The sequence below is a fragment of the Lutra lutra genome, chromosome 7 (genome assembly GCF_902655055.1).
Source record: "Lutra lutra chromosome 7, mLutLut1.2, whole genome shotgun sequence".
In the NCBI taxonomy this organism is placed as follows: domain Eukaryota; kingdom Metazoa; phylum Chordata; class Mammalia; order Carnivora; family Mustelidae; genus Lutra; species Lutra lutra.
The window spans coordinates 73,680,901-73,693,204 of NC_062284.1; the positions used below are offsets into that span (position 1 = coordinate 73,680,901).

The following is a 12,304-nucleotide window of genomic DNA, read 5'->3' on the forward strand; positions in this document are numbered from 1 at the left end:
CCTCAACAGATGTTAGCGCTTGCTTTTCCTTGGGAAGGAGGGAGTAGCCCCGGGAGCAAGAACAGTCTTGGGAAGCTCCAGAGCTCGCATAGATGAGCATAGACCCAGAAAGGAATCAGCCAGTCAACAACAGATGCGAGGCTGAAGTCAGAGTTAGAAACGCAGGGTTGGAGTGGACAAGACCCCCAAGAGTCAAAGAAAGGGTGGATATAAGGTTATATGTGTTTGCCTGGATTTCCCAGGCCTGGAGTGGCCCGGTGAGAAAACTGCCCAGTCAGGTCTTTGTATTCACTTATTTAATAATAATAATTCAGAAGAAGAAATCCCAGCTGTAGACCAACTTATCCAGTTTCAGAACATTTATCTCACCCAAAAGTGCATCCCCTCCAGTACTCAGTGGTATGAATGTGAGCTCTTTCTCTAGATCATACCCTCATGCACAGGCCTCTTCTCCACGACCCCAGCTTGGCTGACACGGGCTACCTTACAAACCCCCTAAATGTGGGATTGTTGTTCCCACAAGTCACTGTTTCCAGGATGAAACTCTAAGTGACAGAGAATGAAGACTAAGGATCAAAGATTATCAGATTAATTTGCCTAAAATCAAGTCACCCAGAGACAATTAGTCTCAAATAAATATTTATCAAATCTGCAGCATTTCAAAAGGATTTAGTAGACTCATGCTTTCACTCTTTATTGTTCTTGTCTGTGTAATCTTTAAGTGTTAGTCAACTGATTATGCTACATGCTTGTTCAATTGTTTAGAATTTATGGGCATTTTTCACAGTAGGAATGTAGAAGTTAGGCCAAAGCACCAAAATCACAAGAGCTCCATTAACTTTTCCAAGGTATCTAATTTGTAAAGGAATATTAAGAAACACAAAAAATGATACACAAAATGTCTGTGCCAATTATATTTATTGCTAGCTACTTTAAACTTTTTTGAAAGTATCTGAAAAGTAGACAACATAGGTAACGTTTTCCATAAACTTAGGAAAAAATGTCATTTACAAAGTGCTGCAAATTTGATAAATTTATTTTGTTGACAATGATTCAGAACTACTGTTGGATGAATAAACATTCTTAGAACACCCAAAATATAAAAAAAACACAACACTAAATGGCTGTAAAAACACCCCAAAGGGAACCGCACTTTTGGCAAACTTGTCATTAAGTGACGTAAACTTTCGCAGCTCTTTCTGCCCATAGGTCCTGTCCCCGGATTTTCAATAAAACCACAAAAAAAAAAAAAAAAAAAAAAAAAAAAACCCACACAAAAAACTGGTGAAGTAAACTGAAAGTAAGTAAGTCTTGGATTGGCTTGAAGGGACCAATTTTAGCCAAGTGGACTAGAACCATGTCAAAGTGTGTTGCCCCTCTGGCTCCCTGGAACCTCAGGGCTTGGGAGCTGCACTGGTTGGAACTCTAGATCCCTCTGCGGGGTGGCAGGTCTGGAGTGGTGAGCGACTGTGAGGGAATGTGGGTGACAGTGACCTGAGAAGAAGGGAGTGAGGGAGCGAGTGTGTGTCTGTGAGTGTGCCTGTGTACACAGTGGGCTGGAAGTCTCCGTGCGCCTGCACCTGGGTGCGTGGCTGGGCCTGAGGCTCCCTGCATGGCTTGCCTGGCCCTCTACTCCCAAAGACTCTCTTGTCATGTCCCCAAGCTGAGGAGAAGAGGAACCCAGGACAGCCACCCACCCAGCTTTCCCAGGCCCACGTGAGTCCCTGAGACACAGGCAACACAGGCAGCAGGTCCACATGAGCTGCCCCCCTTCCTTCATGGGGCTGAGCAGCTCTCCTGGTCCTTAGAGAGAAGGTGGCCAAGAAACAACTCATTGATAAGGTCCAGTTACCACCTCTTCATCCAGATACAGAGATAAAACATTGTGGTAAGAACCTGCTGACCCACGTATCTGACCCACGTGAGGGGTGCCAGAGTGAGGCGTGTTCATGGTGTCCTCTCTTTCTGTAACCCAAAGCCAGAACGTTGTTTGGCTTATGCATAAATGGTACTAGAGAAACAGACTAGAATCAGACCTTTAGAAAGTCCTGGAACCTGCCTGTGCATGCCTGAGTATATGCTATAGCACAGGCTGTGCACATGGAAAGAAAGCCAGTCACACCCGCCCCCCCCATGGCAATTGGAAGTTTCCTTCTCCACAGTCCATCTGGAATTGTTGTATCTTTGGGTCTCTGGCCCCTGGGGCCCTCCCCAGAGGACTCTTCTGCCTGGCCTGGGAGTGCGTTCCTTGCCTTGGCTGGCCTCAGAGGGGCCCTCTGGCCAGAGGGATTTGCCAGGGGCAGCAAAGGCAGCAGCATAGACCGCAGTTCAGATATAACTGGCAGGGGGCTGTCGGGTACTGAGCCGCTGCATGTGACAGCCGTGGCAGAGCAAGTGCCCATCCAGAGGGAAGCAGCAGCAACCTTCCTCATCACTCAGCTGCATCCGGCAGTCCTAGGGAAGAAGGACACCTAGTTCACCTCAGCCCGGGCACTGGGACATGTTGGGAGACTGTGCTGATCCACACCAGCCTCCTAGTAGACTGGAAGAAAGGTGGTGGGGTTGATTGGAGGCGATGGCCTCCGAGTAAAAGCCCGAGAAAATACCTCAGCTGGACAGCAGGTGTCGCTGCTACAGCGGAAATAATGAGGCCGACTCCCATTTGCAGTGGTTACCAGGAGTCCCCAGTTCAGGCTTGCCTTGGGGAAAGCCAGATGCAGAAAGGACTAAACACCCAGGATCAGACAGAGTGGATGAAGGATGGCAGAGATACTGGAGATGGGTTGGAGCACCTTCCTGGTTTCCACGCTGTAGACCACTCCCACAGACTTGAGCAGTCCAGGGATATGCCTCCTCCCCAGCCCCATTCCCTCTCCAGATTCTCCTCCAGGAGCCCAGGCTCCTCACACTCACCTCACAGTGGTAGCACTCAAAGTGATAATCTCGGTCCATGGATATCACCCTCACAATGTCCTCACAGCCCTGAAATGATGCAGGCCCCCATGGGATGAGTGTAGCATGACAACCCCAGTTCTGCCCTCCTCTGGGCCCCTTCCCAGCCCAATGCGAAGATCATTCAAGGGCCTCCAGGGAGAACTCTCTGCAATCACCTGTAGCTTTCAGATGGCCTTTGGAAATCCTACTAGAACTTTCCTCCCTCCCCTTCCTTGATACTGCCTCCAGAAAGGCCTGTCCTCTCACAGTTTTCCCTCTGTCCAGCAGCTCTGGCCTTACCTACCTCTCCAAGCTGTGGGGAGGGAAAAGGGGCCAGCAGTCTAAGTAAAGTAAGCTAAGCTGGGGACAAGGAGTTCCAGTAGGGTCTGGTTCCTTATTGGCTTTCAGATTCTCTCCCCAGGCCAACACGTAGCACACACAGAATAAATCATTGCTGACATCTTCCTACCAGCCCTGAGGATTCTTCCCACCTTTTTCTAGCCCCTACATCTGGGATCTGCTGACTTGACCTCAAAGAAAAGTCTCCTCCTATGGACTGGGACAGACAGGATGAAGCCTGGGCCCAGTGAGGCTGTCAGAAATGTCCAGGCCCGGATGTCAGGGTCAGGGTGGTGACCCTGAGAGCAGAGTCACACGGGAATCTTCGCCGAGCACATTCCTCAACACCACCGCCTCCCGCGGGAAGCCGGGCCCATATGTCCCCACCCCCGCAGCAGCACTGGCTGCCCCACAAGAGAACCCCGGCATACTGACCTCTGAGGGGAGGATGGGTTGGCCGCAGGCCGCACACTTAGGAGCATAATTTCTGAAGAAGAGAGGGCAGAGACGAGTTGAGGCTGGGGAAACCTGAGGCCAGTCCCACACCACACCCCTAGGGGGCAGACTCACTTGTGGTAGTCAGTGACGCAGTACACCTGGTTGGAGAAGTCCACAGTGAAGGGGATGCCATCCAGACATTTGTTGCAAACGATGCACCGGAAGCAGCCCGGGTGGTAGGACTTCCCCACGGCCTGCAGGATCTGGCTCATGGGGTGGGAAGACAATCAGTCTCCCTCCAGTCTCATTCTCCAGCTACCCGTGGTGCTCCCTGCAGCTCCCCCAAACTCCTCCAACTCCCCGCTCTCCTCCAAGAACAATGCTCTGTAATCTGAGGGGCCCAGAGGATGCTTAAAATAGAGGCAGAAACATTGAACACAGTCTTAGAGAGCATCCAGGCCAGTGGTTCTCACCCAGGGAGCTTGTAAAACCCATCAGTGCCTGGGCCTCACCCCAGAGGTTTTCATCACAGTCTCTGATGACAACCCAGGCACTGGTTATTTTCTTTACTTCTTCCCAGGTGATCTGCTAGGCTTGACCACTGCTCTAATCCTATTCCCCCTGCTTACGGAAAAACAACAACCCTGATTTCTAACTGATCCCAGCCAGTAGCAGGAAGGGGATTAAGACCTGGGACCCCACACTCCTAGCTTGGCTGTGACTGCAGGAGTAGGCAGAGACCAGATCACAGAGGCTGTGTGGATGGCAGGATTAGGGGTGCTGACCCAACCAGCAGTGGGAAGGCACTACAAATAGCTGCTCTGGGGAAGAATGAGAGGAAAGCCACTAGTAGTGATGGAGTTCCTCCCTCCCCCTTTTCTCAGTACCCACTTAGCCCCTGGTTCTACCCCTCAGTCGCTCAGCCTCACAGAGAGTCGCAGTTGAAGATACTTTGCTTACCTTCTCCAAGATCAAGTGACCACAGACACAGCATTTCTCAGCTGCCTCCTGAAACCCTGAAAACTAGGGAGAAAGAAAGAACCAAGGGAGGATATTACAAGCAGAGAAGGACCTGATGGGTGCAACCCCAATGGGCCACCAAGAAAGGTCCCGGTATGGGAGACAATTCCAGGCCCAGGGGACCCCTCACTCACCAGATAATCTTCCTCACAGTACACGGAGCCATTGACGCTGTAGAAAGCCTTGCAGCGCAAAGTTCGCCCTAGGAGCAACAGACAAGAGACTGGAGCCATCCCAGTGTCCACGTATAGGGCGTCCCCGCCCCGGGAACACTGCTCTCCAATGTAGGATGACGTATTTAATCTGGACCTTAGTGCCAGTGCTCCTCACTGCTGTGTGTCCTCCCTCTCTACACAAAAATCCTATCTGATGCGATTCCAATTTACTTTGGTCTCATTCCTGCAAACTTCCCCTCTCTGCTCGCTGTTCCTCCAGTTCTCGCCTCAACAGTTTTCTAAGATCCTGCCCTCCCTCAATGAATGCCTTCCTCTCCACGGCACAGGGAGTCACCCAGGGGTGGGGGTTGGGGGAGCCAACCCCAGGCTGGGGTACAAGGTAAAGGAGCTGGGAATAAGGTACTGTACAATGCCCAGGGAGGTGGTCGCATTGTTATAGGCCTTGCCCTCTGGGACCTTTCAACCTAGGGGCCTCTTTGCCTGTGTATAGCCTTCCTGCTATCCTAGCCCTGTCTGTCTTCTTCCAGGGACAGGCTCAGCAGAGGTCAGGAAATATTGGCATTACTGTTGGGGACAAAGTGCTCTTCTCGGGAGCAAAGTCAGTTCCCTTTCCCGCTGCACAAGGCAGCTCCCCCAAGCTCAGAGAAACCCAGAGAATCCAGGATCTTCTGTGAGCTGACAAGGCATGTGACCAACACTTAGGAACTGCTCCAAGGTGTCTAAATTGTCAGGAGAGGGGAGGAGTGAGACCCAAGGTGGAGAAAGGGGCGAGTTGGCCACCTCCTCTGCCCTCTTCTGATCAAAATCTCTTCTACCTCCTACCAGAAGTTTGGAAAAGCTGACTTAGAGACTCAGGAGACACAGCGGAGGGTACAGAGAGGGAAAGAGACACACCCAGAAAAGGCCCTATACACAAGACAGACAGATGGATGAACCCAAGAGAACCAGCCAGAGGTGGGGGCTGGTGGTGGTGGTGGTAGCTGGAGTAGGGGCACAGAAAAGCTGAGTGCTGGAGTCAGACAGGCAGAGATAAGAGATTAAAGGTTTAGCAAAGGAATCAAGAGTGGGCAAGCAGTGGGGAGGGGTAATGAGGGAGGTGAGGGAAGGGCTGGGGAGTTAAGGCTGCTGGAAGCACCCCCCACCCGGGCGGGCCTCCTGAGCTAACAGTGGCAGGCATTCCTGGAGCGTGATGTCATCAGCTTGGCATGGCCCTGTGGCCTGCACTCCAGTGAGGTGGCTGAACTCTGACCAGCCAAGAGAAAACCCCTCTCTCCGCCCCCCATGGCTCCCCACTCCCCCAGCCCACCCCCACCCTTCCCACATTCCAGTCTTTCACTGTCGCCCCAGGCAACTCAGACTGCCCAGGACCAAACCCCACCAAGGAGAGGCCGAGGCTGGGCTGGAGTCCAGGCTGGGCAAGCAAGGAAGCAGAAGAAAGAGGGAGGAACAGAGAGGAGGAAAAGAGGCTCAATGGAGGAAGGGAGGGCTGACTCCAGAACGCAGACGCAATATGGGGGCTGGAGAGCCAGGTATAGCAAAGGAGGGAAGGCGGGCAACAGTGGGCATCCAGACACATGGGGGCGGGGCGGACCCGAAGAGGCACAAGCTCTGCTTTCCCTAGGCACTCCTGAGGATGTATGTGTGTGGGGCATGCTTGAGGCCTCAGCCCTGCACAAGGCCTAGGGGATACACTCACCACAGGAGCAGCAGACAAAGCACTGGGTGTGGTAGAGGCTGTCCAGGGCCTTGCAGGCGTTGCTCTGCCCATAGATGCCTTTGTTGCACTTAATACAGGTGCCTGAGGGGAGAGGAGAGGTTGTCAGCATCATATCCCACACACCCCCAGCTCAAAACAGGGATTTGGGATCTTTCCTGACTGTTCTTTCCCGATTGTTCCAGAGGACCACCAGTCCTAGCCTTCCTTTCACGGGCTCTCTCCTGGGAAGAGAGGAGAACAAGAAATGGGATGCGACAAGGTCTTGGCTGAGTAGACCCAGCATTGTTTACTGATTAATCCACAGATATTTTCTGAGCATCTATTTTGTGCCTAGCAAAAATATGGTGTCTGATACTGTGCAAAATTGGAGAGAGTCAAAAATATGATCCTTGACTTTCAAATGTGCAGATTCTGTCAGGGAGACAAGACTAACAGTCAAGGGTATGACCCCTGTTGCACTGTGTAGGACAAAGAGAGATGTTAGTCCATCATGGCCCAGGAGCAGACTCCCAGAGAAAGCAGGCCAGGCCTAGACAGCCTCTCTGGGACCTCAGTTTCCCCACCCGTAAAATGAGCTGCCATATAGCTACAAAATGACTTCTTACTGCTCCACACCTCGAGGCTTCTAAGGATGGAAAGAAGGATATGGCTCAGCAGAGGGCCCTGGGCAGAGCAGACCATGTGAGCATGACTCCTGTGGGGAGGTGGCTGCTAAGAATGTAGGGTGTGTTTCAGGGTCTGGAGGTTGCATGGGAAGGTGGGGGAAGGGTGACAGAATCCCTAAGGTCTCCCTGAAATCTATCATGGGATGGATAGAGCTGTACTGCTCTTCTCTGACAGCCCCCTACCCCCCACCCCTGCCAAATACATACACCTGGCTCTGGCACCCGCCTTTCCTGGGTGTGTTCTTTCCTCCCTCCACTCCCCAATTCCAGGCCCATGAGTGAGGGCTAGGGCCTGTCTTTGGGGAGCAGATCCCAACCGGGCCCGCCTCACCCCGCCCCACCTCTCCCCCTCGGCACACTGCCATACTCCTTGCCTGCTGGGGCCCATCCCAGTCTTTGCCCAGGGGCTTCGGAGCCCGTGCAGCAGCTGCAGTGACTGATGGGCCCAGGCCTGTCCTGTTCCCACCCTCTGGCAGCTGGGCAAGGCTGTAGCCAAGGAAGAGGGCCCCTAACTAGGGGCCAGAGTAGAAGGGTACAGTCACGCTGGGAATTCTGTCAGAGGAGACAACCTAACTCTCGGGGAGAAACAGCCTCTACTTCTGGGGTCAAAATGCCCAAAAGAGTGAACCAAGATCGCCATGCCAGGGGGGGCCCATCAGAACCACTTCTTTAGGAAGCCCTAGACATTATGGGAAGACAGGTGCAAACTGCTCAGGCATGCCCACCTGGACTCCTCTAACCCAGCATATCCACGCCTAGGTTCTCCCTGCCCTTTTATTGCACTCTGTCCAAGCTCCTTTCTTCCTTCTTACTCTGATGGCTTGGCCAAAGAGACTTCCTTCCGCTTAACCGCCACTTCTTATGGGCCCCAAAAGAAACTGCTAAAAGGATCCTGTCACTCAGTCTCCCTTAACCAAAGCATCATCTACTCTAGGCTTTCCTCTCTTAGGATGGGAGGATGGGGGTTGAACCGGGCAGGAAGGGCCCTTTCAGCCTGCAGCCCTGCTACCTCTCAACTTCTGCCTCAATCTGCCCTCCCCCGCTAGGTTCCTCTCCCTGTCCACATTTCTAGCCATAGAGGTGGTCTAGGGCACCAGGTCCAGGGCAGGAACATGAATGATGGGAAAGGAGAGGATAAGCCCAAGGCCTTCCATTGTTTTTCTTCCCACTGCATTAGCATTTCTTTCTATAACAAATTGGTGGCTGTGGGTCTTAGCTAAAAAGATCCTTCAAGATCCTAATATCCCCTGGTAGCTGAGACATATAATCAATCAAGACTCCTTAAACGTAAGGTGCCTGGGTGGTTCAGTCGTTAAGCCTCTGCCTTGGGCTCCGTCATGATCTCAAGGACCTGGAATCGAGCCCCACATCGGGCTCGGGCTCCCCGCTCCCTCTCTCATTCCCCTTGCTTGTGTGTTCTCTCTCTCTCTCTCGCTGTCAAATAAATAAATAAAATCTTAAAAAAAAAAAAAAAAAAAGACTCCTTAAAGGTAATTGCATGTGGGAGACAGAGCGACCAGGTTTCCTTAACAGAGGCAGAAAATAACGTGCTGTTTCTAGCCTGAATCCTGAGCAGGTTGTGACCCAAAGGTTATTTCTGGCAGTTACACAAGGTCGTTAACCTGCTAGGGATGCTAGTTTCCAGGAGGTCATGGCTTCTGCCCTGACTCCCCCGGAGGATGGGGTAAATAGGAGACCACCACCAGGTCTCTGCTTAAATGCTCAGGCACGCAACAAGCCAGCATGACCGGGACAAGCTAACAGCAGGGTCCCTGCTTTCCGTCCCCTGAGAGCTTCACCCTCTCTCCCAGGCTCCACTTCCCCGGCCGCGGCCACAGCTCCGCGAGTGTTAGCAAGCAGTACCCCTCCACCCCGCCCCACCTTACCCCACCCTCCGCCCCGCGCCGCGCGGCCGGCCCCGCCCGCGGGTACCTGGAGCGCCCGGGCAGGAGCCGGCACGCACGCGGCCCGCCCGCCCCGCCCCCCACCCGCGCATTCCCCGAATTCCTGCGGGCGGAGCTTGGGCCCGGGTAGGGGCGCGGCGCGCAGAAGCCTGCCGGGGCACCGCCGCCAAGGGGGGAGCAGGATGGGGAGATGCTCTCACTCCCCACTTGGTCCCCTCCCCACGAGGCCTCCTACCGCGAAAAACGGAAGCTCCAAAGCTTCAACTGGGACTCACGAGATAATCAGGGGGTTGAGTGTAGCAGGAATAAGGAGCCCACGGTCCATTTGAGACCTGATGGGAAGGGGAAATCCCTCTTGCCTCTCTTCTAGCTCCGCGTCTCCGCCTCCGACTTCCCGGCGCCGGCAATTTGGGCCGTCGGGGCAGTGAGGAAAGGAAGGCGGTGATGGGTCCCGTCCTGTCCCGTCCCTAACCACTTCTTTCACTCACCGAAGTAATCCTCTCTGGCCTCCGGCTCCCGCATCCGGGCCCGGGCGGCCTCTGGAACGAAAGGACCTGGTGGCTCCTCGAGACCCGACGGCTCAATCCCCGAGGGTTCCCCGCGGGCGCCGGCTTCTCGCCCACCCGTGCCCACCGTCAGGCGCAGCAACGCTGTTAGCTCATCCTGGTATCGGGCGCCCGCCGCGCAGTCCCCGTAGCCGGTCACTGAGTGTCGTCCGGGTTGCGCCCCGCGTCTCTCCAAGGGCCCTGCCGCTCCCACTCCGGCCCCGGCTAGAGCTCCGGGGCTGCCCAGGGCCGGGGGATAGGAGTGGCGGCTTTCCTGGCAGCCGAACCCCGCGGGCCGGTGAGCACACAATCGGTCCAGGGCGGCGTGGAGCTCCGGGTAGGCGGACGGCACCCCTCCAGGGGAATACCCCGCTGGAGCCCCAGCCAAGGGTGGGCCAAACAGACAGGGCCCGGCGGGCAGGGGGCTGCCGTGGCGCTGGTCGTAGCCCATGCTGATGCCGCTGGTGCGATTGCTGCAGGGTCGGCTACCTCCGGCTCCTCCTGCCCCCGCCCCGTCCAGCAGCAGGCTACCCCGGGGGCTGGACGGCTTGCTGGCGTCGCTGGCTGAGCTACTGGCGAAACTGGAGCGTGGGCTTAGAGCTGGGGCAGTGGTCTCCAGCCGAAAGTCGGGGGGCAATGACTGAGGTAGAGGCAAGGCCCGGGTGGGAGGCGGCCCCCCGGGGAAGGAGCCTTCGTAGCGCTGCGCCTCAAAGGAGCCGCGCGGGTTCCGCTCAGCGTCCAGGGGGCCCTGCTCCCGGGCTGGCTCCAACGGCTCATCCCCAGGTCCCCCAGTAGCTCCACGGGGCCCTGATTTCCTAGGCCCCCCCAACCCACTCAGGCGTCCCTTGCCCGGCCCGGGGGTCCCATCAGACCCAGACCGGCTAGATTCACCCTTTCTGCGGCCGAACTTGGCGCTGCCGGAGTCGGAGAGCCTTAACTTCTCCAGCAGGCGACTGGCTTTCTCCCCTAACCGCTCCATGCCCTCGGGCCTGGGGCCTCCAGCCCCCTCCCCGCCGGGCACCCTGCAGCTTCTCGGCGGCCGCTTCTCTTTCCCAGCGGCCGGACTCCGGTTCTCCGGGGGCACGGGGTAGGCACAGGGAGTTAGCGGGCGGCCCAGATGCCCGGCGCCGGGAATCCCGCAGCATCCCCCAGCGAGAGGGGCTGCTTCCCCCCGCGCATCAGGGGTTAAGCGGGGCTAGAAGGGCCTACGGCCGCGGCTGTCCCGTCCGCAGGTCAGTCTGTTCACGCGTCTACTCGCCGGGCCGCCCCAATCTCCCCGGCCCCCGCCCCCCTCGCTCTCACACTCAGCACAGACCGAACTTCTCTCCCAAACTTTTGTCTGCCTAGCCGGATCTACTTTCCGGGAGGGGCGGAGCGCTGTGTGCGAGAGGAACGGGGGTGCCTGCGCAGGGATCTCTGGTGCGCCGGCTGGGGAGGGTGGTGCTGGTGCTACTGGCCCTGGAGGTGGAGACCCGCCGACCGGAGGCGAGGGGAGGCCGAGGGGCAGTTTGGGCAGCTGCTACTGCATCTCTCAGGAAGTGGAACAGGGAAAAGTGGGGGAGGGGGGAAAGGAACTCTTTGTTTGCTGTTGGAATGCGCGGAGGGGCACGGTGGAATGTCGCGGTCCCGGACGGGGCGACGCGAGGCATGTTCTGCGTAAACATCGTGACTTTGTTCCTACTGTGGGGACTGTGGGAGAGATGAAGAGAGACCGGCACAGAAGTAATGAGACCCACAAAGAGGGGGTCAGGGAGAAAGGTAGATACATAAAGAGGTCAGAGACACGTAATGGGAAGAGCCCAGAAGGGCGAGGAAGCCCACGTAGAGAGGTGGTGGAGGACAGGTAGCGAAAGAAAGGGGGAGCTGGAGCACAGGGAGGAAATCGTGGGTGGTGCGCAGACCGAAGGTTGAGCAGACTGAGAAAAAGGCAAATTTGTGCAAGTCCAGACAGAATGAGAGCCCAACAGATAAACTGCAATAAAAGGACACCACTTTCTGAACCCAAAGCTCTGCGACGGTAGGGAGGGAAGGAACTTTAGTGTCTGTGCAAAAAGAGTGAGGAAGAGGGTTGGGACTCATCTCTACCGTCCGGGTAGGACAGATAGAGGACTAGAAGACACCCCCTGGTGTTGGGAAAAGAGATTTTTAGCAACTCTCTCAGGCGACAAGGGGGATGGGAGGCCTGGTGTTAGGGCTAGCGGACGCCTCCCGATGGTGGGCCCACAGGAGATTGTGATAAAGGGTAAGCATTAAAAAGGAAGAAAGGAAATGTCATTTAGACGATCTAGCAAGTGAAAATGATCAGGGTGGAAAAGGGAAAGAGGAGGCTTCTAGTGTTGGTCGTACTGGTAAAATGAAGAATAAGGAAAGGAAGAAAAGGTGGCTGAAGCTAAACGTGTCTAATTAAATGCCAGTGCAACTGATTTTGCCCTGACTAGCATATCAGGGGCAAGGGGTAGAGGAGGTAGAATGGGGAAGGAAATGATTCCTTTGTATTTAGATAGTAAATGAGCATGAAAATTATATGCAAACAAATTATGCATATTATTTTCATTTCAACATTTTG

At 55.1% G+C, this 12,304-nt stretch overlaps 1 protein-coding gene across 1 annotated transcript; it reads right to left on the reverse strand.

The window, feature by feature from the left end:
- Positions 1-281: 281 nt before the first annotated feature.
- AJUBA (ajuba LIM protein) lies at positions 282-11,051 on the reverse strand. Its single transcript, XM_047736139.1, has 8 exons — positions 9,682-11,051; positions 6,604-6,705; positions 4,866-4,933; positions 4,672-4,734; positions 3,844-3,974; positions 3,709-3,760; positions 2,914-2,982; positions 282-2,454 (listed from the first exon to the last, which is right to left on the reverse strand). Exons 1-8 carry the CDS (start codon positions 10,715-10,717, stop codon positions 2,329-2,331), a joined length of 1,647 nt encoding a protein of 548 aa, XP_047592095.1. The 5' UTR covers positions 10,718-11,051; the 3' UTR covers positions 282-2,328.
- Positions 11,052-12,304: the final 1,253 nt, after the last annotated feature.

Bases quoted from the DNA above. Each gene is read 5' to 3' on its own strand.
- AJUBA (XM_047736139.1), bottom strand. From the start codon at position 10,717: ATGGAGCGGTTAGGGGAGAAAGCCAGTCGCCTGCTGGAGAAGTTAAGG. The intron at 6,706-9,681 runs GTGAGTGAAAGA...CTCTCCCCTCAG, and splicing joins GGCCAGAGAGGATTACTTCG to GCACCTGTATTAAGTGCAAC. The intron at 4,934-6,603 runs GTGAGTGTATCC...TGTTGCTCCTAG, and splicing joins CTTTGTCTGCTGCTCCTGTG to GGCGAACTTTGCGCTGCAAG.